This window comes from Dermacentor variabilis, chromosome 6 (assembly GCF_050947875.1).
Source record: "Dermacentor variabilis isolate Ectoservices chromosome 6, ASM5094787v1, whole genome shotgun sequence".
Classification (NCBI taxonomy): domain Eukaryota; kingdom Metazoa; phylum Arthropoda; class Arachnida; order Ixodida; family Ixodidae; genus Dermacentor; species Dermacentor variabilis.
In genome coordinates this window covers 176,544,577-176,570,761 of record NC_134573.1, presented here as the reverse complement: position 1 = coordinate 176,570,761, position 26,185 = coordinate 176,544,577, and the positions used below count along the sequence as shown (strand labels likewise).

Here is a 26,185-nt window from a genome sequence, read left to right as displayed (position 1 = left end):
TTTCAAGGAACACCATGACATAGTTAGCAGGATTGTCAGTGGTGAAGCTGAGTCTATTGGCTGAGAATATGCAGTAGCATGTATTCAAACTGCCATTGAACTGCTGCTAGAAAAGTACAGCGTGGGGTACTTATTCAGCTTGGATGAGACAACTCTTTTATCAGATGCTGCCTCGGAAGACCCTCGCTACTAGAGATGAGTGATGTCATCTTGGCAAGCTCGGTAATGTCCTTGTGACTTCGCTGCTTTGTGCAAATGGGCTGGTCATAAGAGATGCTTGCTCTTGTGATTAGAGAAAGAGCACTGCCCTGTTGCTTCAAGTGGAAATAGAAACTTGCAGTAAAGTATTTTTTGAACTATGAGGCCTGGCTGACAAATTTTTTGCAGTAGCTACGGGCATGAGACAAGCAACTGAGCAAGCAGGGCTGCAAAATATGCCTCATTCTGCATAACTACTGCCCACCACATATACTCAGGCTTTCCACAACATTGAGCTGTGCTTTCTGTTGCTGAGGGGCGAAATGCAAAAACTCGTGTGTCCTGTGCATTTGGGGCACGTTAAAGATGCCCTAGTGGTCAAAATTAATGTGAGGTCTTCTACTATGGCACGCCTCATAATCAAATCGGGGTTTTGGAACGTAAAACCCTAGAACTCTACTCTTTCCTGCTTCACCAAAGAGTCGTGACATTTAAAGCAGACCACTGAAAATGCCGTCAACCGGCTTTTTTAAAACTTGAACACTCAGTGCAATATCAATAGACTTGTACGCGAGATGCTGTAGGTGCCAACTACTACTGGCACGTCTCATTTGGTGCCAGCTGTGGTGGTGACGAACTAGACTACTTGGATGATGTTTTCGATGGGGATTCATTACCCAATAAAGCTGTAGTAGTGTCGTGGAACACAGTTCATGACGCTGGTTTTGTGCTCGAGACCAAAACTTTCTGCGACTACATGGCTGTTTAAGCTGTTGCAATGGAGCAGGTAAACGAGGAATAAATTCTGTGCGCTGTCACTGGACTTGATGAGAACATTGATGGTAAGGATGGACTGGAATTTACTGCTGCAGGTAAAAAAAGGGCATTCAGTCACTTGATCAGTTGGTTATCAGCATTGGTTTGCTTGGTGGGCAGTATGTCTTTCTCAGGGTGTCTACCCACCGGGAAAACCGGGAATTCTCAGGGATATTGAGTAGTCTGGAAAAACTGAGGGAAAACTCTGGGAATTTGTGCCTCTATCAGGGAAAATTAGCGGTAATTTTGTTGAAAGGGTAGAAAGTCACGGTAATGCTGGCTCGAGTAACAGACAGGAATTGTAATCGGTAGTCTTTCACGCCCTGTTGGCTGGAGGAGTTTCCATTGTACAGTCAACGACAGACTTTCCGGATGCCCGATAATTTGGACGGCTTCGCGGCACCACCACGTACCCCATATAATATCGGAACGACTGAAATTTCGGACGGAAGAACCCTTCGTCGTCCGATTTTCCTGACTTTTTGCCGTGACCGTAGGTCCGAAACGGCATTAATTGAAGTCGCCACCGCTACCGTTTTGATTACCTCGACACCTCGAACCAGCGCTCTTGCACGCAGTTCGTCTGGCAGCCGTAGCCACCACAGCGGCAACGCTAGACCTAGCTGCTTTGACGTTAGCTATTAAGCTTCTTGCCGTTGGGTGCCGAATTTTTAATTGAAAGAATTCGCTGCTGGTCAGCAATGGCACCGACTGCTCCTTTGTGGTCCTCGCAATTTGTTTCGAAGCTCGGAAACCATAATGCGTTGGGTAACACCGGTTCCTGAAAGTCAGCTTCGCCTCAGTACATAAATGTTACGTGGTGAAGCATACGCAAACGTATTGCGGTGAAGCATTACACGCGTCAGGAGGGGCAATTGTCACAGGTCACAATATGTATTCCTTAATTATACACCCGTGCATCCGGGATCTCCTGTTACACTATGAGCATCGGTATGCCTAATGCGTGTACCGACAGGCCTTAAGAGCGTTTTCGATTGTGCCTGTGGCAGTTTCAGCTCTTAAGGGCAGTAAATGACGCATTTATTTTTTGCAACTGGCCGATTTTTTTGACGTTTTCGCGGCCCCTAGGGAGTACGAAAAATCGGACATGGACTGTGCAACTGACCAAGAAGATGCTTCAAATGGTCCGTGGGGCGAAGGAGTGGCAGAAAGAGGACAAGAACTGAAAGAATCTGTGCATTGAGGAATGAACGGGAAAGGGAGCGTGTTGCCGCCGTTTTGAAGGAGCTTGAGCTCAAAAAAGAAAGTGTTGGCTGATGCCGGGATGCAGGTGTCCATCACCCACACTAAAATAAACTTTTTAAAGCAGTGAAACACAATACTGAGGCATCGTGTGCGGGCTGAGAGTATGTCAGGACAGCTGAGGTTGGCTTACGAGCTCTTGAGAATCTTAATTGTGACAATGTTCGGTCCTTATATCACTGAGCTTGCTATCAGTTGATAGAAATAGCTCACATTCGAAAATATTTGCTTCTGTATGCATCTCCTTTTTATTTGTATTTGAGGAGGCCTGACTCGATTTGCAATTTTTTGAAGACATTTTATTTGCTGTGCATTTTACTAACCCCTTCTTTCTATCTCTTTTCGAATAACATAAACACTACTCCTTAGTATTCAAACTGGATTACATCATTTTTTAAATGTTTTTCATATGCGTACTAGAGTGACAGCGTCAGGCGACTTGGCTTCAGCCCGTCTTGACATAAAACATAGTTTGCGTCACTCAGGGACTTTTTCAAAGGCACTCAAGGAAAACCTGAAAAGCTCAGGGAATTTGGAAATCTCAATTTGGTAGACACCCTGTTTCTGGCAAGCCATACTTTCATCTAGGCGAGAAAATGGTTACTCCCTAAGGACTTTTTACTCTCCTTTCGACTTTGATAAAATGAGGTTTGACCAGCTCTGTGGAGGTGTGTGCGAAGAAACGGCGTGTCAAATGTAGTGGACAGATGCATATGCTCATTAGGAGTGCAATCTGTCTACCACCAGTGGGAGATAGTTAAACCTCGATATAACAAAATTCTCAATATAACAAAGTATTTCTTTTCTTAACCTCTTGTCCATAGAACATGTATGTATTTAGAACCTCAATATAACGAAGTGTTTGTATGCTATTTCAAAATAGCGAACTTTTACTGCCGCTGCAGATGACGCTGAAGGATTGAATTACAAGGAGCTATTCACAAATGCACCTCTAAAAATTCAAAATGCACCTCTTCAAGAGCTGAAGGGAGCTGCATCATTTCAGTATAAAGTCCAACGGCGATAAAATCCTATTGTGCACTGTGCTTTAGTTGTGAGTAAAAGTGAGGGTGAGACAGATTATCGCTTCATGAGTGCCGCCTTCCCGTGCGAGCAAAAGGAAAGAGGAGAGGGATGGGGAGCGAGGTCCCTGTAACTCAACCAAGCATGCTTGAGTGGGGGACAAATTGGCATGCGTCCCGGCTTCCGGCACGTGTTTTGGTCGTGACTGTGCATGGCTGTAAGTGCGGCTAAGTGCATACAAAGCCACGATATTTGTATGTAAGCTATCTTCCCAGGCATTTAGTATTGGAGGTTGTGGAATCTCGAGTTTGAGTGACCCGTTGGAGCAAGAGGCAGATGAAGCATTCGCTCTCCCCTGCCGGCACTTTTCATGATAGCGTCGCACGCACTGGAACGACACTAATGAGCTGCAAAGGTGGAGTGCATGCGCAAGCATGACTGGCTGTGCTTAATTCGTACAGCCGAGAATATATTGTCGGCGTACAAGGCATGAAACCGTATCATTAGTTCGCGACTCCCAAACTCATCAACATGAATTGCTTTTTAATTCACATTTGCTTATTCGATTGCCTGATAATTTGCAAAATTCTACAGCTCCTTTCAGAGTATCAAAACTTGATCGGCGACTGTCCTTACTTGCATAATTTCTATACAACAAAATTGCGATATAATGAAGCAAATTGCAGATTTTACCAACTTGGTTATATCGAGATTTAACTGTATCACTTTGCTTACAGCAAGACTACACAGCTTTGTTGCGCTTATATAGACTGCAGCGTGAAGGTAGTGTTTTTGTTGTGAAGACTATACACTTTTTTTTCTTTAACCGCCAGTTGGTTGGTGTGGCACAAACCACCACAACAGACATTGACCTGCTGCAACAAAAGCTTCAGCGGACATCTGCCATTGAACAGACAAACAAGGAGCGACAGTATGCCTTTGTGGCCAACTCAAGTGTGCTTTTTGATCAAATTGAATCCAGTTTCACCGCACAGCTTGCTTCTCAACGGGATACCCTCACTGGCATTGGAGGCTCATTCGGTAAGTGCCTTTCAGCGAAGATTTCAATTACTTTTATAGACATCACAAGATCTGTGAATATCAGTGTGTAGTAGCTAGGGATGTCCAAGTACTCATTCTTCAAATATTGAATTGACTAACGATGGGCAGATGCCTTTATTAACAAGCTTTGTTACTTCAATATTTTGGCACAGCACAATTGCATACCTGTCAGTACTCAATTTTCCATGCAGTCTACAAAACATTTCTACAATAGTACGAGCCCAAAAATAAATTGCGAGAAATTCCCACTTGTCAATCTCTGACCATGTTATGAACCTGCTTTGAGCAAGTTTCTTTAAAAATTTTCCCCACAAAATTGAAAAGATGTTACTGAGAATTCATATTTTTTGACAAAAAATTAAGTGTCTCGAAAGCACCGGTTCTAAGCAAGCAAAATTTGCACCCTCGCTGAAAAAGCCAATGTGACCCAAAAGATCATGTTGCTTGTCAATTCACACTGTTGCTTGTGTGCTGCATGTAAGGGTAAATCACTGTTAAGTGCATATGAATTCAAAAACGTCCGTGTATGCCAATTCGCCCTTTCCGTGCTTTGTTTGCAAGATTTTTCAATCCACAGGTTAGCACATATGCAGTTATGTTGCAAACAGTAAAAATTAGGCTAGTAAGCAGTGCATAATTATACAGCATCGAATGCCCATCAAAGGTCCCACAGCAATTGGGATCAGAAATTGCACTCGTGACGAGATCTGCTTAGCACGGATAGTGCCACAAACATATGAATGAGGCAAAAGCTGCGTTAGCACTCAACCAAAGTGAAGTTCTGGTGTACAGTTTCGCGTAACCATTGCTTAGAAAATAACCATTCTTCATATTGCTATGCAAGCCTTGTAATGCTCAAGAGGAGCACGATGGGCTGCGTTCAAGTGCCAAATGAGCGTGCGGCTGGCACATTTGCTCAGCGAGGCCGCATGAATGGCCATTGCTGTAGTGGATCGACCTACACTTTCCAGAAAATCGTTGATATTGCAGTTTGGCTCCTTTATTCAATAAGCACACATTTGATTTCGTTCAGCCAGATTGCGCCATCGCTCTTCAGAAACCCGTGCCCCTTGCCACTGAGAGGCTGGCTTTACCACGAAGCTTAATTCAGTGGCCGAGCCCTGCTGAGTATGTAATACAAATTAAGGTGCGCATTTGCGGATTAGATAAAAACAAAAGCAAACGATCATGTCTGCTTTGACATGATAGGCAAATTATAATCCAATTATTAATATTTTTACTTATTGAATATTAACAATATTTCAAATAGTTTTTGGGTCTAAGGGAAATATTGAAACTATTGTCACAAGCTGTCATGAACCACGCCTGCCGCGCAGACAACCAGGCGTGAAAGAGAACGACGTTAGCCAAGCTGCCGCGAGACCGCTCTTCAACAACCGCGCCTATCAACCAGATTCATCTGGTTCTGCATTGAACACCTCGTGTGTAACATTTGGTGGAGCTGTGCGGGGTAACTCCCACGACCTACAACGGAGCGACCAGCACAAGAGCTACGCTGAAGCAGTCGCCTCGCCGGGATTTCACCGTCGCGCTCAATCATGGCCACAGAGCAAAATACCCTCGCCAGCAGTGCCTCGGCGAGCCCAGTCCCTATCCAGCACTACCGAGAGCCACGCACGTTCTCGGCGAAGGCAGAGGAAGATGGTGGATGAGTGGCTAACCCATTACGAAAGGGTAAGCCAATACAATAACTGGAACGCTGCCAGTCAGCTTAGGAACGTTGTTTTCTTCTTGGCCGGCACGGCGTTGGTATGGTATGACAACCACGCGGACATGCTAACTACATGGACACGCTTCGTTGAGATCAAAAAGTGTTCCGGTGACTCGGACGCAAAGAGGAAACGTGCGGAACTCGCATTAGCCCAGAGAGCTCAGGTACCCGGTGCCGAACCGTCAACCCTCAAATGACAGAGGAAGATGAAGTAGGGCACGTGGTAAAAGGAATAGCGGAAGACGTGTACAACTTCCTCATTGGTAAAGAGAATTTGCACATTGTATCAGAACTGATACGGCACTGCCGTACGTTCGAGGCGCTGAAGACTCGCCGAATTGCACCTAAAGTTTGGACAGGTGACCAATGTAACGACTGTAGCAAGTGTTGACACGAGTCCTCCGCTCCCAGACCTTTCGTCCACCATCCACCAGATAGTCCGCGAGGAGCTCCAGCTACATGACGAATAGGCACGTTATGCGGCGCCACGTTGCAGCTCCTCCGTTTTCCGAGACACTCTTTGGGAACTCCGTTCGGCTACTTGAAACCACTCGGTGAACATTGCGGATCTTAACGGCTCCAGAGACGAACCGCATTACATTACGACTGAACCATCGCGCAATGATTCGCCCCCTCAACGTTTTGATCTGCGCCCACGCAACTTTCGTTCACGAAGACTCGCCGCTACCTACGACTTTCAAAGGGAAGAGCCTCGTTACCCTCAACCGATGTCTTCGGCAGAATACTTCAATCCGCATTCTGAAGTTCGCCCTTCGCCAGTGTGTTATTGCTGCGGCATGCCTGGCCATATAGCTAGGTACTGTAGCCGACTCCGAGCATCAAACTACGTATCGTCAGCGCAGACTATGCGGTCTAGCGGTCGTACACTGCGCACTAAGTGGCCAGGAGACTCCACTTCAGGAAGCCACTTTCGAGAGGACCGATGCACCGCCCAGGAGACCTACTTTGGAGAAGAAAGAACCCGGAACCGCTACCGCTCCCCTGCCTCCGACCGTACTCTGACGCCACCACCAGCCTCCCGAGCCTCCCGATCACCATCCCCTCAGCCGCGATTCACATCACCATCGCCTCGGCGCCGTTTCGTGTCGCCCCCGCCGGGAAACTAGCCAGCGCGGCCGATGGAGGTGAGGTCGCTGGAAAATGTGTGCTGCCGACTCAACTGCCTCCAGCTATTTTCATGCTAAAGAATAAGGTTCATGTACTGATTGATGGGGTCTCTACCATGGCTTTAGTCGACACTGGAGCAACTGTCTCGGTCATGAGTGTGGGGTTTAAAGACCTTCTGGGACGCAAGGTTATGTTTCGTTGGGACCAGTACACAAGTTTCCGTGGAGTCAGTGGTGAATCATTATACCCGGTTGGTGTGTGTAACGTGGATGTGTCTTTCGGTGGGAAAGTTTTTAATGCAGAGTTTACTGTTCTTCCTCGCTCCTGGCATGACGCGATTCTGGGGATTGGCTTTTTGCAATTGTGTGGTGCGAATGTTGACTGCCGGACAGGAGAACTCAGTGTCGACACCAGTGTTTCACCTGTGCTCTTTGACAGTGAAGCTTGCCCAGGGAGTTTGTTGTGCGTGTCTGAGGATACAGTTGTGCCCGCCTTATCCGCGATGCGTGTTGCCGTCGCCTGTTCATCTCAGACTCCTATCTCGTTCGATGCTGCAGTGGAACCTGTACATCGGAACTGCCTCAAGAAAAACGTGTTAGTTCTGCACTGTGTGGTCTCGGTGACCAATGGATGCGCGGGGCTGTGGGTGCTAAACTGTTCCAGTGAAGCGGCAGTGCTACCTCAAGGCCTAAAGGTTGCCACGTTTAAGGAAGACTCGCCCGTATCGGTGGCAGTGCTTACAGAGCTCCCCGATGGAGAAGCAACCAGTGTCTCGAGCTCCGGCAGCTCGAAAATACTTTCCATGATTGAAAAATCACTCAGCGATCACGAGCGCAGAGTTTTGATGGCCCTGCTTTCGAAACATACCTTGGTATTCGACTTTGCGCAGCACGATGGCCCGCCATCAATTCCTGCGTCCAGAACTCGTCACCGCATCAACACAGGAGCCGCCCAGCCAATCCGACAAAAACCCTATCGTTTACCCCATCAGGACGCAAGATAATCGGCGATCAGGTCCAAGAAATGCTATGCGAAGGCGTCATTCGAGAATCATCTAGTCCTTGGGCAGCCCTTGTGATATTGGTGAAGAAGAAAGACGGTACGTGGCGGTTCTGTGTTGATTACCGTCGCCTAAACGCCGTTACTAAGAAAGATGTATATCCGCTCCCACGAATTGACGACGCCATCGACTGTCTCTTTGCGGCTTCTTACTTTTCCTCAATCGATTTACGGTCAGGTTACTGGCAAATTCCTATACACAAGGACGACAGAGAAAAGACAGCATTTGTAACACCCGACGGACTATTCGAGTTTAACGTGATGCCTTTCGGGTTGTGTAATGCGCCCGCAACGTTCGAAAGGTTCATGGACACGATATTACGCGGCTTAAAATGGGAAGTTTGCATGTGCTACTTAGACGACGTTGTGATCTTCGGGCGAACGTTTAGTGAGCACAACAAACGTTTGGATTTGGTCTTGAACTGCTTGGAGAAAGCGGGTCTTGTGCTCAATTAAAAAAAATGCCATTTTGGGGAACGACAAACGCTTGTGCTATTCCATCTAGTCACTAAAGAAGGCATCCGACCAGATCCACAAAAGACTACGGCCATAGAAGCATTTAGAGTACCCAACTCTGTCAAGCAGTTAAAAAGTTTCTTGCGGTTGTGCTCCTATTTTCACCGATTCATTCCCCGGTTTGCTGACATGGCTCATCCCTTTACACGCCTTCTACAAAAAGGCATTCCCTCTGAGTGGACTGCAGATTGCGACTCATCGTTTCGCCAGCTCAAGTTGACATCCCAACCAATTCTTCGCCACTTTGATCCTTCATCACCAACTGAGATTCACACCGATGCCAGCGGCGTAGGCATCGGGGCTGTGCTAGTTCAGCGTGTTGGCGACAGTGAGCATGTGATATCTTACGCTAGCCGGTCCTTGAGCCGCTCCGAGCGCAACTACACAGTCACCGAACAAGAGTGTCTGGCGGTCATCTTCGCCGTGCAACGGTTTCGTTTGTATCTCTATGGGCGCCCCTTCACTGTAATAACAGATCATCATGCGCTATGCTGGCTTGTGAATCTGCGGGATCCTTCAGGACGACTAGCGCACTGGGCCCTCTGTCTACAGGAATACGATTTCGTTATTTGCTACAAAAGTGGCCGGCGACATGCTGACGCTGATTGTCTCTCTCGGATGCCACTTCAAACAACTGAATGTGATGCGGACAATTTTGATGAATACATCGCTTTTGTGTCCCCGGAATTTCCGAATATGGGTACTGTCATGTACGAGCAGCACAAGGACGAGAGCTTACAACCGCTCTTCGCGGCAGCACAGGAGTCACCTGCAGGCAGTCTCTTTCGCCTACGTGACCGTGGAGCGCTGTATAAGAAGAGCTACTCGACCACCGGTGCATGCTACCTTTTAGTTGTCTCCAAGAACCTTCGCCACCAAGTATTACACGCCATGCACGATGACCCAACTTCCGGTCATCTTGGTTCCACACGCACACTCTACCGGGCTCAAGAACGTTTTTACTGGCCTAAGACGCAGAAAGATATCGAACGGTATGTCGCCAGCTGCTCTCAATGCCAGCGCTACAAGCGTCCGCCACAAGCGCCACATGGCCTGTTTCAACCAGTTCCCCCTTCTAGCGTCCCCTTTGAGCAAGTTGGTATAGATCTTCTGGGCCCTTTCCTGCGATCCTCCAAGGGTAATCGTTGGGTTATCGTTTGCGTAGATCACCTTACCCGCTTCTGTGAGACTGCCGCATTGCCATCGGCCACAGCTACAGAAGTTTCTATCTTCATGCTGGCTAACGTTATACTCCGACATGGACCTCCTCGCATAGTAATCGGCGATCGTGGGCGACAGTTTACCGCGGACGTGTTTGAAGAAACCCTTCGTCTGTGTTCATGTAGCTTCCGCCATTCTACGCCCTACCATCCACAAACTAATGGTCTGGTCAAGCGCACAAACAGAACGCTTGCCAACATGCTGTCCATGTACGTCGATTCAGCACACAAGAATTGGGACAGTATCTTGCCTTTCATTACCTATGCCTTCAATACCGTGAGACACGAGACCACTGGTTTCTCACCATTTTTCCTTCTGTATGCTCGTCCGCCGCGCTACACCCTCGACACCATATTTCCCTACTTCGCTCATGACAACGAATCAATTGATGAGATCCTATGTTGAGCAGAAGAAGCGCTACGCCTCGCTAGGCTTCGCACCCTAGCATCGCAGGACCGGTCCAAGATACGCTATGACGGGCGTCACCGCCACGGTTACTTCGATACTGGTGACCTTGTGTGGCTCTGGACGCCGTTGCGGAAGCGTGGCTTGTGCCAGAAGTTTCTCGCCCACTACGTCGGCCCTTACATTATTCTGGAGCGCCTCGGCGAAGTAAACTACCGCATTGCGCGTCTCACGAGCAGTGGACGACGCTCGGCCAAGGCTGAAGTGACACACGTCGCGCGTCTGAGGTGTTACAACCCACGAGATGACTGACTCGCCCGGCGGGCTTCATCTGCCAGAGGGGAAATGTCACAAGCTGTCATGAACCACGCCTGCCGCGCAGACAACCAGATGAAAGAAAGAGGAGAACGACGTTAGCCAAGCTGCCGCGAGACTGTTCTTCAACAACCGCGCCTATCAACCAGATTCATCTGGTTCTGCATTGAACACCTCGTGTGTAACACTATGATATTCGACTTGCATTGGAAGTTTTCGAAAATTCTTGCACCCCTAGTACTGCCGTAAAAACCTGCGTATAATGCGAACCCACATATACCGTATTTACTCGCATAATAGGCGCACTCGCATACTAGGCGCACCCCCAGTTTGGTCGCGGAAAATAGCATAATAGGCGCACCCCGAACTTGGCACTGTGATCAGTACCGCATTTACACGATTGCAAGCCGACTCCCTCCTGCCCCTCCATCTCGGGGGGGGGGGGGGGAAAAAAAAACGCACGCACATTCCACAGCCCAAGCTTATCGACGCATTTGCTGGACTACTAGTCTCATTAGTGTTGCTGCCGTCGCAGCTGCTGAGGGCCCACAGCACATACATCACCTTCCCCGAACCGCCGCGAAGCCAGCGAGCACGAAGACTTAACGTGTCCGTAGAAACAAAAAAAGAAAAAGAAATGCATCAACGAGCGAAAAATAGTTCTTCCATCAACTATCGATAACACCCCGCTCCCCTCCAAACCGCCGCGCGGATGTAAGCTTTTTGCTACGTTCGCTACATTTGCTTGGAAAGCTGGGCGACTCGGCACAAGCGACGGTGCCATCGCCATCAATGCTCTACACAGGATAATGTTTCCTCTACTTTTTTAGATAGTTATATTGGGGGGGGGGGGAGGGGAGTGAAAACTAGGTTAAGGAAAAGAGGATATAATGAAAGGGAAAAAAATAAAATAGGAGGGGGAGCAAAAGGCTAGGTGGTGCCAGCCGCCGCCCGTTACAAGGGTATATATAGCCGCCATCCATCCATCCAGGCTGACACAGGCAAAGAAAAGGCAAAACGCCACATCTCGCCATTTTGCAAGCGTTCTGCAGTTCGTGTGGTCGCGTGTTTCGCAATGGGCAAGTACGGCAGCTACACGGCTGCATTCAAACTGAAAGCTACGCAGTATGCACTCGAGCATGGAAACCGTGCTGCAAGCAGGCATTTCAGTGTCGGTGAAACAAGCATTCGCTACTGGCGAGGTCAGCAAGGAAAACTTCAGGCCACAAAGAAGTCGCGACGGGCCTTCCGCGGTGCAAAGTCGGGAAAGTATCCGCAAGTGGAAGATCAACTAGTTCAACACATACGGGGCCTTCGACAGGACGGCTGTCACCGACACTGACTGAGGCGCGCAGAATTGCGCGAGCGCAGGGCATCGAAGCGAAAGACTTCAAAGCAAGCTCCGGATGGACAACGCGCTTCATGCGACGCTACGGACTATCATGAGGAGGCGCACAACGTTGTGCCAGCGCTTGCCCTCAGCATACGAGGACAAGGTACTAGAGTTCCACCGTTTCATCATACGGCTCCGGCAGCAAAAAAACTTCATTTTGTCACAGATAGGTAATGCAGATCAGACTCCTCTCCGTTTTGACATGCCGAGAAATACAACAGTAGAGAAAAAGGTGCACGAAGTGTGCTTATTCAAACATGTGGCGCAGAAAAACAAAGGTGTACTGTCATGTTGGCAGTGACTGCGGATGGGCGCAAACTACCGCCTTATGGTATTTTTAAGAGAAAGACGCTCCCAAAGGGAAATTTCCCTCGAGACATCTACGTGAGGGTCCAAGAGAAAGGTTGGATGTACGCGGAACTGATGGTGGACTGGGTCAAGACCGTCTGGGGCTGGCGGCCGGGCGGCCTGTTGTATCCAGCCGTGTTCGTTTTAGACAGTTTTCGCGGGCACCTTGTAGAACGTGTACGAGAAAAGTTGTCAGAGCTGCGCACAGATATTGCAGTGATTCCGGGAGGCCTCACTTCCGTGCTGCGACCTTTGGACGTTTCCCTTAAAAGCCTTTTAAAGACAACGTTCGAAGACTGTACACCAATTGGATGGCTGGAGGACAGCGTCAACTAACCCCCGGTGGCAAAATTAAGAGGCCGACTATGGAAATGTTGTGCGAATGGATAGTGGAAGCTTGGCGAGAGATCTCCGATGACGTCGTCAGGAAAAGTTTTGAGAAGACTGGGATCTCCAATGCACTGGATGCAAGCGAAGACGACATGCTGTGGAGCTCGGACAAAGACGACGAGTCTCCACCTGGCGGTGATGAGGATGTTCTCTCGGCCTCTGACTCTGAATAGTCTTAATAAATTTTACGTGTGTGTTCAGTCAACGTCTCTCGCCTGTTCATTAAAAAGTAAGTAGGTAGCTTTTATTTTCCCTTTTATGCTGGATTTATTGGTAAATTATGTGAGAGTAGCCATATTCCTGACATATGTTGAAATTTAATTTGCGAGAATGCGAGTTGAAAAAATTTCGTAAATTTTACCCCGCGTAATAGGCGCACCCGGAACTTCGAGCCGGATTTTCTGAAAGAAAAGTGCGCCTATTATGCAAGTAAATACGGTAGTACGAGGTGAAGTTTTTGGGACACGAAATGGAAAAAGCTTCATGTGCATATAAATACGAGTTAGGAAAAATCGAGGAAAACTTTTATTTAAATTGCACTCTGCTCTATAATCGCTGTCTTCCTCAGCTGCGCTCCCTTAGGATAGTTCTTTGTCGGACATATCTTCCCAGAGGTACTCATCCTCTGTGTCGTCCTCTGTACCATCGAGCACAGAGGATGAGTGCAGAGGATGAGAGGATTCACTTCATGAATGTGCGACGCACAAGGTCCTCTGGTATGCTAGCCCATGCATCCACTTGCATGGCGTGGCTGGCAAAGCCCGCTTCAGCTGCCCGGTCGGCGTCATTGCAGGCTCACCTGAGCGCTTCCAATCTGCGTAACACCACTTGACCGCGTCCTTGAATGGCTTGTTCACGCAAATATCTAAAGGCTGCAACTAAGACGTCATCCCACCTGGGATGACGAGTTCAGTGCCATATTTGCGTAACAGCCTCTTCACTGAGTCTGCCAAATGGCAACGAAATGCGTCCAGCACGAGGATAGACGATAACTACAACAGTATGCCAGGCCGCCTACACCAGACGGACTTTATTCAGTTGAGCGCAAGATTCTCGTTCATCCAGCCTTTCTCATGGCATCTCATAACCACATTTTTTGGCAGCTCCTCACCTTTAGGCACTGTCTTGCACTTGAAGACAACATAGGGCGGGAGCTTGCATCCGTCTGCCGTGCACAACATGACAATAACTCGCATTTTCTCATTGCCAGTGGACCAGACAAAAACTTGTTTAGAGCCGTTTTCGTGGACGGTGAGGGAGGATGACATGTCCAGATAAACCGGCGTTTGGTCAGCATTGCCTCTTTGCCCTAGCTGGAAGTTCTTGGACTTGCGCAGTAAAATAATGTGGCGCTGGAAAGCCACAAGCAGCTTTTCGAACGATTTGGGCAGCTTTTGCAAAATCGAAGTTTGGTGGCATAAGGAAAATCCAGCACGGCACATGTAGCGATAAATCCAGTGCTTGCTCGCTTTGAAGGTGGATCTCGGTAGCCCTTTTTCTCTTTTGAGCTCCTTTTGCCTGCATAAGCTCTATGCTCACAGCTAGCTGTGCGGCTCGCTGTTGTCGTGTGAACTCCGTCATGGCGAGTTCGATTTCTGGGAATGTCCCACTCTTCGGGCCACGAAAGCTTCTTCGCGTTCTGCTGCACTCGAAAAGGGCTTTCCTCTGTTGACGCCGCCCGCGAATGCTTCCCTCGTTGACACTGAACTGCCTCCTGGCTGCATTGTTGCCAATTTCCTGTGCAGCTAAAATAACCTTTCTCTTGAAGCAGCCGAGCACTGTTTTCGTGGTCCGGACATCTTGGTCCTTCAATGTGGAATAAAAAAAGATGCACTTCGCGAAGCGTGGTTTGCGCGTGGGCTGCCAAGGTGCGCACTGAACAATAAACGATGCTATATTCACGCAGCAATAACGAAGTCAAGCCGCGGCAATAACGAAGTCAAGCCGCGGCAATAATGAAGTCAAAACTTCTAGCTTAAATTACTGAACTTTTTGTTTGGATTCGCATATTGTCTGAGGCAAAAATTTGGGACGCTAATAGGGAAAAACATGTCGTATTATACGCAAGTTTTTACGGTACTACCTCTTCCTTTGTGGCTTAGTTTACACACAATATTCAATTAAAAACGAAAGTTCTATATTAGTACACACAATCTTTTTAAAGGGACAGTAAAGGCAAATGATCGATTAGTGCTTGAGAATGTATGAGGTGTGAATATTATAAAGAACAGAGCTTTGGTTATCTAGTAATTGAGGTAAATACAGGACACAATTAGGCTCCCCTGGAACATTCAAGTGCTAGCCCGATGACAAAGACACTCCATATTAAAATTTTGTTACTTGTACTCGGCCACTCATAGCAAAAATCATTTCATTATAAGGTGACAGAAAATGCTACTTGTCCAGTTCTATTTGATTTTTTTTACGAAAAACTCTTAATCGGGGCGGTCGCCACTTTGCACTCTGTGCACTTTCACATTTCAGTAGTTTCATTATTGTCTAGTGCTGTGCTGGTTTTGTTGGCTTGTGAAACTCTCACAACCTCCGAAGGATTCCTCGTCCACATGATGTCGCAGCATTCCCGAATAGTCCTTGCCACTTCTCGAACAGCAGCTGCAGCATTTCATCCAACGCTCTTGGTTTCTCCATGGCTGTGGGTTTGCATTTTGCGCTGAAAACCATAACTCTGTCTGTTGGCCGCTGTTTTACTTGCTGACGGCAGTAAAGGATGATTATGGTGTATGTAATGTCACCACTCCCTGCTGGGTGGCTGGTGAATTGAATTGTGCTGTAGGTATATGGTCCCTTCAGACTTAATTTTCTCGTAAACTAATTATTTTCTTGGCATGAAACAAGTATTGTAAAGTTTTTGCAATGGTATTTTAAGTTTGTGCCAGTTTGGTACTTGCCTTTATAATGTCCCTTTGAAGCACTGTCAGGGGAAAGCATTTCTGATAAGAATAAAAAAAAAACTGGGAGAGTTGGAGCAGATTCATAATTTGCAGCACGAAAGGACTGAGACAAGCAAGAAGGGATGACATGAGCTTTGTTTTCCCTTCTAGCTTGTCTCCATCCTTTTGTGCTCCAAGTCATGAAAACTTGCTTGTATTAAAGAGGTCCAGTAGTAGCTTAGCAGAGTCGTTGCGGTTTACAAAGCTCTGTGCTTGTGGCTGTGTCCTCATTTTTTAACATTCCCTTGCTTTAGTACATGTATATTGCAAAAAATGCATTTGCAACTAAAACTGCAATTGTTTCTTTCGGATTCCTAAGCGCAAAAGAAACTTGTTACCAAGTTTGTTTATTACTTGTGCGATAGAAAAGAAAATGACCTTTTCTTTATCCAATAGTGGTGCGTGTTGTCAAAAGTACCTATGAACGCCATTTTCAAGGTGTGACTGTAGAGGGGGAGGGGAGCTAATGTGGAGCCAATTCACTCGTTAGAAAGCTTGTTTTTCAGGCATTCTAAGGATGGGACCTTCTGTTCAGAGTACTGAACAGTGTGGAAAAAACACAAATAGGCATTGGCCATGACAAGTACAGGTCAGGAAACCAAAACTAAAGCTTCGATTGGTGAAAATGCAACTCCAGCATTCCATTTTCCACGCTTCGGGTGATCTATGCACTGTCCAGTTATTGCTACCATCGGTGCTGGTTATCTCTATTGTCCCGGGTTTTTCACTAGTTCACTGATTGGCAGGAGGTCGATGCTGTGGTGGACTGTGCTTGACACAAGAAACTGCAAAACGGGACACTGAGCAGTGTCCATTTGAAGGAGAGGGCATAACCAAAGCAGAAGGGGCATTCGATTGAGCTTTTGCCGGAGAATAAAATAGCATGTTTTGATGTTTTTGAACAGATTTTTCTTATTGTCTCCTCTTCAGCTAATTCTCACTTAAGGGAAAACTACCTGTTTTGAAGCTCAATGACAGAAACTGTTGGCGTGATGGTTTTTCGGCTGCAAATGTGTGAGAAACAAGAGTGTTGATTTCTTGAATTTTGTAATTCTTTCTTTGAAGAAATAAGGTATGATTTCTCGATCACAGTAACAAAAAAAATTTTGTGTTCAAATGAATGCAGTTTCTATGGAAAAAAGCATAAAATTGCAAGTCGTTGCCACTATCCTGTTTTTTAGGCTGTCGAGAAGATGTTTATTCAGTAATCTTCATTTTTACAATTTCTAATATGATTGTTTTCCTAAGGTGGCACTCATTTTCTCATGGGACATGCATAACTTTTCATTTGTGCTAGCGTAACGAAATTTAGTTGTACTAATGACAGGACAAAGCTTAAAATTGGCATGTCGGTTCGAAAGTTTGCCTTTCAGCCCTGCATCCCCCCTTTAAAAAATAGTAAAAGATGAGGTGTTTCAATAATTCCCTCTGGGTTGCTTCTACTGCTGAGGCATACATTGGAAAACAACTCCTTGTAGTAATTTGACAAGTCATGCAAATTGGGCCTTTTTTAACCAAAAGATCGATGTGACTGTCCCAGCGGAAAACATAAAGCGCGTCGTCAGAGGTGCTCGTAACTGTTAACAAAATTGCGAGAACTTAGCATTGCTAATTTTTAGAGTGCAATAAATCCCAGCCAATTTCGCACAGAAAGAAAAGAAACTGAAGTCGAAGAGCACAACTCTTGCACTCTTAGCAGATGCGCATGAGGGTGTCTGCCAACCAGGAAAACCGAGAATTCTCTGGGATTTTGAGTAGTCGGGAAGAATTTGGGGGAAACTTATGCCTCTATCAGGGAACATTAGCTGTAATTTTATTGAAAGGGTCTAAAGTTGCAGTAGTGCTGGCTCGAGTAAGACAGGAATCGTAATGAATTCTTTGACGCCCTTTCGTCGGCTGGAGGAGTTGCCAGTGTACGGTGAACGACCGACTTTCCAGATGCCCGATAATTTGGACAGCTTCGCAGCACCACCACGTACCCCATGAGTCAATGTATCGGGATGTCTGAAATTTGAAACGCAATAACTCTTTGCCGTCCGATTTTCCAGACTTTTTGCCATTACCGCAGGTCCGAAACGACAATAATCAAAGCCACCACCGCTGCCATTTTGATTACCTGGCCGCCTCGAACCGGCGCTCTCGCATGCAGATCAGCTGGTAGCCGTAGCCACGACTGTGGCAACACTAGACCTAGCTGCTTAGACGTTCGCTATTAAGCTTCTTGCCACTGGGTGCCCTTCATTCAGAGAATTCGCTGCTGTCATCAATGGCACGGATTCCACCTTTGTGGTCGCCACGATTGGCTTAGAAGCTTGGAAAGCGCGGTGCGTTGCATAATGCCAGTTTCTGAAAGTCGGCTTTGCCTCTGTACATATATGTTACTTGGTGAAGCATATGCCAAAGCATTGCAGTGAAGCATAACAAGCGTGGAAAGGGGCTATTGCCACAGGACCAGTACATATGTATTCCTTAACTAAACACGCGTGCACCTGGTATCTCCTGTCGCAGTGCAAGCACAGATGTGCCTAAAACTAACAGACCTTCAGAGCGTTTTCGAATGTGCCTGTGGTGGTTTGAGCCCTTAAGAGCAGTAATTGGCATGCATTTATTTTTTCGAACTCGGGGGAATTGGAACTCTGTGAATTTGGAAATGTCAGCTTAGTGGACACCCTGATGAGCGACTTCAGTGCGCAAGCTGCCTTCATGACCATGTTAATTTGTCCATGAGTACAGCTGCAATATTTCAGGGTTGAGGATTGAGGATTTCAGGATTGAGATTCTGCGTTTTTTGTAGGAGTGGGCATGAGCTTATTTCCTTGAACATGCAGGCTTTCTGTCATGCACCTGCAATAAAATCTGGTGAAGACAATTCCCACAAAATGGTACATTCTATGAGTTGTTCGTTTCTTCTTTCTTCAGCTGGAAGTCGGTTTTGCATGCTTTCTGGTATCTATGCTGCTGGCACAACTCTTAAGTGCTTTAAATAGGAGCGACCAGCATTTACATGTTTCAGAATAAATGCAGTTTGTTTGATTACTTCTGCTTGTTCTTTCGACAGCCTCTCTTAACAGCCTCGTTCAGCAACACCAAGCTGCTGTTGCTGCATACATGTTGGAAGCCAGGAAGTTTGCTGATGAGAGTGCGGCAGCCAATGCCTCCATCTTCTCATCACTGCTGTCCACGATGCAAGCTTCCCAGGAACAGCAGGCGGCTCAGACGGCGACCGACTTGGTAAACAGCATAGTTTTACTGTACAATGGCTTGTTGGAAGGATCAATGTCTTGTTTTTGAAAGCATTGTACTAATGCTGGTTTCCTTATAATAAGAGCACACATTTGGTTTTGCTGGCTTGCTCCCAGACCAGCATTCTGCACTCCCACATTTGCATTCTCCATCAATGACTTAACACAGCAAATCGTTGATGTGCAGCAGAGTTATAGCCGAGCAACATGGCTGTGCGAAGCTGTTGTTCAGCTTCTATGTGCATGCTCATAAGTTGCGATTCCAGGTCGCTGCACTGGAATGCAAGAATGCTTGTATACTGAGCAGAATGTTCATGAACAACTTCACATAGTTTAATGATTATTTCAGAGGCATCCATTGTGCTAACCTCTTGCAGCCCCTGTGTTTCTTTAAAGCAGTTGATTAATCGATTGCAGCTCCTTGTTGACTCTGCAACACCAGTAGTTCTTGCTGACATTGTGCTTGCATGTGAGTCTGCTAAAGGCATTCTCCTTTTTTTTTTTTCTCTCCAGGCCAACAACCAAGCAAGGCTGCAAAAGCTGTGCCAGTCTCTTGTTGTGGAGCGCATGCAAGCAGCAGAAATAAAGCTGCAAGAACTGGAAAAGCACCAGTCGGCCCTAGGGGAGCAGGTTGCATTGGTGGTGAGCTCAGTTCTTGCATTTTGCTTCATCATTTTCTCTTTGGCATGCTGCTGTATTTTCTCTGAAAGAACACTAAAAAGATGCATTAGCATAAACCATTCTTTCAAATAACTGATTAGCAGTTGCATAAAGTGCTGCTTTGCTTGAGGTAAATTTCCATGTTTTCTTCTAAGCCTCACTTCTTGCTTCTCCTACTTCTGTAGGGTACTGTGAAACTTCCTTCAAATGTTCTTCAAAGCGAAAAAAAGCAACACCCTTTCTCAGTCGGCTATGTTGAGCTTTACCAAGCTGCTTCAATGCACATATTCTGCTCCAAAACAGACAATCCCTGTTCGAGAGTGGCAAATTTGCTACTCCCAGAGCTACTCCAAAAACACGCTTGACTGCTTCCAGCCCTGTTCTGTAGGCTACTGTGAAATCTGCATATACAGTTGAACTCCACAAGAGTGAAATGAGCAAGGAAAGCAAAAAATGCTTTTGTGACAATTCCATTTACGCAAAATGAGACAGCTCAGCTAGGGAGTGCATTGCAAAATAAAACTTCATGCTTAAAATTTTGTTAACCTACTTTGAGACTCCTTGTTCAAGGCCATAGAACCGCATTGCCAACAGCACAGTGTGCCCCATGCATCGGTCACATCGGTCAACAATGGTGGTACTACAATGGAGTGGTATTCTTGGTTGACTGCTTTGTAAGATACGATCACTTTCGCAAGATTAGTGTAATTATGCAAGGGACCTGAAGCAACAACGTTCCTCGCACGCAACACTGTTCCTCTAGTGCATGCTGTTGCCCATAGAGGACGACGCCTCCAATGTCGAGTGCAAGAGCGATTGTGTCTCGTATTCCTGAAACTGATTGACTGAGAATAATGCCCTTCGTGCAAATCTGTCTGGCCACGCAGAATCTGCATGCAATGTCCATTTGGTGGTACCAAAACCAGTGTTGTTGAAGCAGGGTACACAATTCTTGGACGATCATTTCATCACGGCCAAAGGCATGGCAGCCTACACTGCGGCCACGATCTCAAGCTCAATAAACATATCCATGTGGATTTGTTTGTTCTTGCTGCACTTTCCTACACACAGTGCGCTCTATCTGATTCTGTATAACAAGACAACCTTGCATACACGGACGTGAAGGCAACACTTAGTACCTCATTCTCCTTGTGTTTTGAATGTTACGTCGCCGCAACAGGAGGGAGCACACCAACATGATTATGATCAGTGGCAACGACTTCGTCATCTTGAAAAGACTCAACTTGAGTTATGAATGCAGGAAGAACACAAACACGGCGCCAATCTTTCAGCAGACAAAGGAAAAAGCATGCCGGCACGCCTAGTCTGGCGGAGGCCACTACACCGCTGCTTCGGGGGCAGCCTTAGGTGGCAGAGGTAATTAGCACCATCCATCAAGCTGGCAAGAAAGCAACTACGCTCGCCCTTCCACTCAACTTAATCTGCGCTGGCGCCGCCAGCCCCTCTGGCCCGGCACCTGCTTGGCTCCTCTCCCTGAAGTTTCGTTTTCTGCCATTATCGAGAAGCAAGCATTGGCCAGCGTGGGCAGTTTCATGGTCCTCGCTTGCTTTGTTCACTTGCACCATTTGTGCATTGTGCTGTGGTGCATGAATACTTCAAGAAGGAGTTTGAATTATCGAGATTCGACTGTAGTACTCTGCAAATTTCAAAAAAATATTTTCCTGCCACAGAATTGCCCATTATACATTTGGATTTGCCTTAGATACAGAAATTTGCTGTACATTCTTTCACTCTTGCAATGCAACAGAGGCTAAATGCAGAGTGCATGAAGGAACCCCAGATGGTCGGAATTAATCTGGGATCCTCCACTACTAAGTCTTTCATAGCCCACCTTTGCTTTGGGAACTTAAACTGGACCACTCCATTTTTCTCAAGTATCTCCTGTGCGCTACAAAATGACCTGAATACATCAGATGCAGTTAAAGTGTACCCACTGTGGGCCACCTGAGACCTATGTCAGTGTTTGTGTTGAAAAACAAGGGGTTTATAAATGAGTTGAAGGATGTCTGCTAAATTCACCATGCAGTCTAGCGTAACTATTGAAAACTGTGAAGTGCTTAAAATGTGAAAGACAAAATTTCGATGCATAACAGCCCTTTATAAAAGGCCCAATTTGAAAAACAAGCCGCCTTAAATGTGTCCTTTGTAAACTGTTAAACCTTGCAAGCACCAACCTGAGCCTCCTGGGCATACATATTGTGTTGCAGTGTCGCCTTGTCTCGGACGAGGTCTCCGCACACCACGATCGGCAAGTGCGTCTTGTAACATCTATTGTCGAGGAAAATGACAAGTTGAATCGGCAGTTGATAGCAAATAATGAAGAGATCCAGAGACTTTCAGCTGCAATGGAGACGAAAAACGCTGAAGCTGAGATGGTTAGTACATGTACTACCTCCTTTTGTAATGCTTTCTTTATTTTTCCCCATCTGTTCTTCGCGTTCATTTTGCATGTGAACCTGCTGGTGAAATTATTCCTATCTTCTGTTATGTATGATTGCAAGTCTTTTTGCAGTGCTAAGCTCTTATTCAAGCAAGTAGAGTGCAACCTTGTTGACATGCTTCCAACAAAGAAAAAAATATACAATTGACATATTGTGAATTTGTGATTATAGTGCTCTGTTGATCATACTTCTCTGAAGTGTCATTGCAGTAACGCCTCATTAATGAGATACTCTGAGACACTAAAAACTAAGACACTCTTTCCACTTGTCCCGTCTAGCCTACGCAAGTTTAGTTCCTTCCCTGCATTTCCCATACCAAGGCTAGAGGATCGTGTGATGTGTACGTCACAGGCCCCGCCTTACTTTTTTCCCTTTGCTTTCTTGCTGCGCTGCACACTTCCGTCGACAGTGTTGCACTTGAGCTGTTGCGTTTGTCTTGTTTTGTGCAGTGCACGATTTTGCGCGGTGTGCACGAGAACACCTGACTAGCGGTATAGGTCAGTGCTACACCAATACTTGGGCAGACAAAAGCAGATCACAGAATTATCACATGCTTGAACATGCTAGAAAATGAGTTTCGTTGTCTGCGTGCGTGTCAGCACAATGGGGCAACAAGCAGACGAAATAGTACATTTCTCTTGCTTTGGTACGAAGTAGAACAAAAACACTCGGACATTATGTTTCTGTTTTATCATTTCTCTAAATTTCATCTATTGAAGCAACAGATTACACAAATGACAGAAGTTGCCTTGAATAATGCCTGTGCCACACGGGCACCCACGATCTCGTTTAGGAAAAGGGAGCGCAAGACTTTCTAAGGGAGTTCGACCTCAAAGAAGTTGTGTCACACAGCCAATAACGAGTTTCTAAACATAGCCACCAGAGACTCATCCAGCGGTGTTTGGTTTTTGTACAAAGACAAGAATGTAACTTGTAATTATGCTTTTAGTTATTATAATTAACACTCCTCCCATAAGAATTCAGTATATTTGATGCAAAAGACACCCACCTCATTAAGAATCGAAGTGCGCTTGCTAAACACGGCACGGACAGCCACGCTAGCCACCCTGTGCTTGTGTTTGCCTTTGTAGTGTGGCCATAGGGTGTGGCTATGCTACCATCGTGTGGTGAGTAGGCTCTGCATTCTGCTGCAAACTAATCTAAAATGCAACACCTTGTGCACAGTTACCTCGTAGGCGATCCTTTTATGTACTGCGCTGGTGTAATTCATGGGTGACCACAAACCGACCACTGCACAACTAGCATGACAAAGGCTGTTTACACAAACCCAACGTGAACGGGTCGAGTCGGGAATGAAGCTGACCAAGCTCGACGTGACTGCGTTTACATGACGGTGTCTACCAACTGGGAAAACCAGGAATTATCGGGGGTTTTGAATAGTCTAGAAATACTCGGAAGCACAAATTCCCTGAGTCACCCTAATAGTGGCTCGAGTAAAAGAGACGAACCGTAACGAATTGCCAGTGTACAGTCGACCAATTTTCCCGACTCCTGATTTGTGGGACATGCCCGATAATGCGGACGGCATTGCAGCAACGCTATGTATCCCATATTCACTGTATAAAGGTGTCTGAAATTTCGGACGCAAAAAGCCTTCGTTGTCAGATTTCCCAGAGTTTTTGCCATGACCGCAAGTCTGAACTGGCATTAATCGAAGTCATTAGCACCGCCATTTTGATTATCGCATCCGCCTCGAGCTGGCGCTCTCACACGCAGGTCCACTGGCAGCCGTAGCCACACCGCAGGAACACTAGGCCTAGCTGCTTCGACGTTCGCTACAAAGCTTCTTGCTGTTCGGTGCAGTGTTTTTCATTGAAACAATTCGCCGTTGTTAACAATGCCGATGACTCCACCTTTGTAATCCTCGCCAAAAAGGCTTCGGAGCGCGGAAAACAAGACACATTGCATAATGCCGGTTTCTGAAAGTCAGCTTCTCCCCAGTACAGTGTTACGCGGTGCAGCATACCAAACGTTTGAAGGGGCAATTGTCACTTGTCATGGTATATTTCCTTTATACATCCATGCACCCGCTGTTTCCTATCGCAGTACGAGCACCGATACGCCTAATAAATTACTGCAATTTGTAAATATATGTGAATAAATCTTCTCGAACTTTCCACTCATGTGTTAGCTCAGTGCACATGCACCACTGCAGGTAAGTCCTCCATTCAGTTAGCATCCCCTAATCCGAACTCCTCTTAATTCAAATTTTCGGGCCCCTTGGGGTTCAAATTATCGATATTTGACTGTACAACTATGTCAAGGCAATTCACGCCTTCAGAACTAAATGGCAAAGCAGACTGTTCTCCAAATAAGTGCATAACTGCAGAGCGAACCATTCGGACCATTCTTTGTCAGTGCATCAGCGCTCTGTGACTGCAGCAGAGCACACACTACAGTACACACCTGTTGCATCAAATTCTAAAGGACTATGAAAATCTATGAAAAAGCTGACACCAACGCAAATGTCTGTGCCCTGGCATTGAAAAAAAATATGCGTCCTTGCTTTTGCCAGACTGCAGCACATCAAGAATGTCCTTGCTTATTGATTTATTTACTGATACTTCAAAATTTTGTCACCAGCTTTTCTACAATATTTGATTGTGAAAAGAATATATGCAGAAATGAGTACATAAAAACATGTGCACACTATGACCAGTGCATATTCTTGGCATGCACGAACCTGTGCGCAGTGTTAAAGCACTGTGCGGGCTTGGGCCAGGCAAGCACGCTTTGACATGGTCCCGGGCCAGGCTCGTGCCCAACTGCTTGGGCTAAAGCTCGGGCTTCAGTTGATCCCGTAACAGGCCCAGTTATATATGCAATTTCGCAAAGATGTGGACTATAGGAAACCAAGCATCGATGTGTGCTGACACGTCATTCCTCATCACTGAAAATTCGACTTAACTGTTCAGATGAACCAGGTTGTGTGTTGTATTTCCCGGTCTTGTAAAAATGCCAAATCTGTTGTCTTGTGCTACAGCTGTGCAATTATTGAAGCATCACTCCGCTTGGAAAATTGTGTGTGGCCTGCCTACAGCTGCATATTGCACATCCATAGTGTTTGGACACATCAGGAATTCAGTTTAGTAGTTCTGTTGTAGTTTTTCACTTGGCATTGCTTTGGTCTTTAAGAACCCTGGAAGCACTTGCTTAGCACATGGTCATCTTGCACGATATATTTGTAATTTTACACTGCCTTTCATTTTCTTTCCTTTACCCCATCTTTCAGAATATGGCTGCTTTCAGGCAACAGTTTGAGAACTTCTCGCAGTTCTTCTTTTCCTCACAGGCTATGAACAATGACACCATTTCCAAGGTATTTGTTTTTCTGTGTAATCTGTAATGTACCTACGTATAACCTGCTATGTGCACTTGCGCATAGCTATAAGTGCAGCTAATCGCATACGTAGCTGCGCACCCTGCTTCAGAGGTAATCTGCTGCATGTGGAAAGAGTGGGCATACAGAGAGTGTAAGCTGTCTTCCAGCACGTCCGAAATGTAGCATTTATATCTAATCAGGTCTTCTCTGCTGCCAGTACATTTTGCTTAAATGCAGCACAATAGTGACACCGGTTGCTCGGTGCCATTACGCTGACATCTGGCCGTAAGCGAATGCCAAAAAAAAAAAAAAAAAAACATTCCTGCACACCCAAATTTCATGCCTAGGCTAAGAGCATGCAGTCAAAATAGCGTCCTTTCACCTGTCCGGTGGTTGCCTGACCAGCGGATTGTGATGGCAGCAATGATGTCTTTTTGCGGAGGTGCTAGCGGATCGACATTTTTCCATTTTAATAGCCCCTAAGAAAATTCTCGAATCTATGCTGATCCTGGAGTTTCATCACTCCATCTTTAAGAACTGCATGCTGAGATTCTAATATAGTATTTGAGCATTTTGTCAATGTTCTTGTTTGCAGATTAATGGACTCTGTGCCAAGGTTTCAGAAGCAGGCATGGTGCAGACATCGGCCATTAAGAGG

The 26,185-nt window shown here is 46.3% G+C and overlaps 1 protein-coding gene across 1 annotated transcript in view; it reads left to right on the top strand.

Annotated features, from left to right (window-relative positions):
• Klp61F (Kinesin-like protein at 61F) overlaps positions 1–26,185 on the top strand; it is a 77,482-nt gene that overhangs the window by 31,152 nt on the left and 20,145 nt on the right. The window contains exons 13-18 of the mRNA XM_075696907.1: positions 4,134–4,341; positions 18,879–19,051; positions 19,576–19,704; positions 21,951–22,118; positions 25,438–25,524; positions 26,123–26,184. Of these exons, the coding sequence (XP_075553022.1) occupies positions 4,134–4,341; positions 18,879–19,051; positions 19,576–19,704; positions 21,951–22,118; positions 25,438–25,524; positions 26,123–26,184 (827 nt within the window). The remainder of the gene's footprint in view (positions 1–4,133; positions 4,342–18,878; positions 19,052–19,575; positions 19,705–21,950; positions 22,119–25,437; positions 25,525–26,122; position 26,185) is intronic.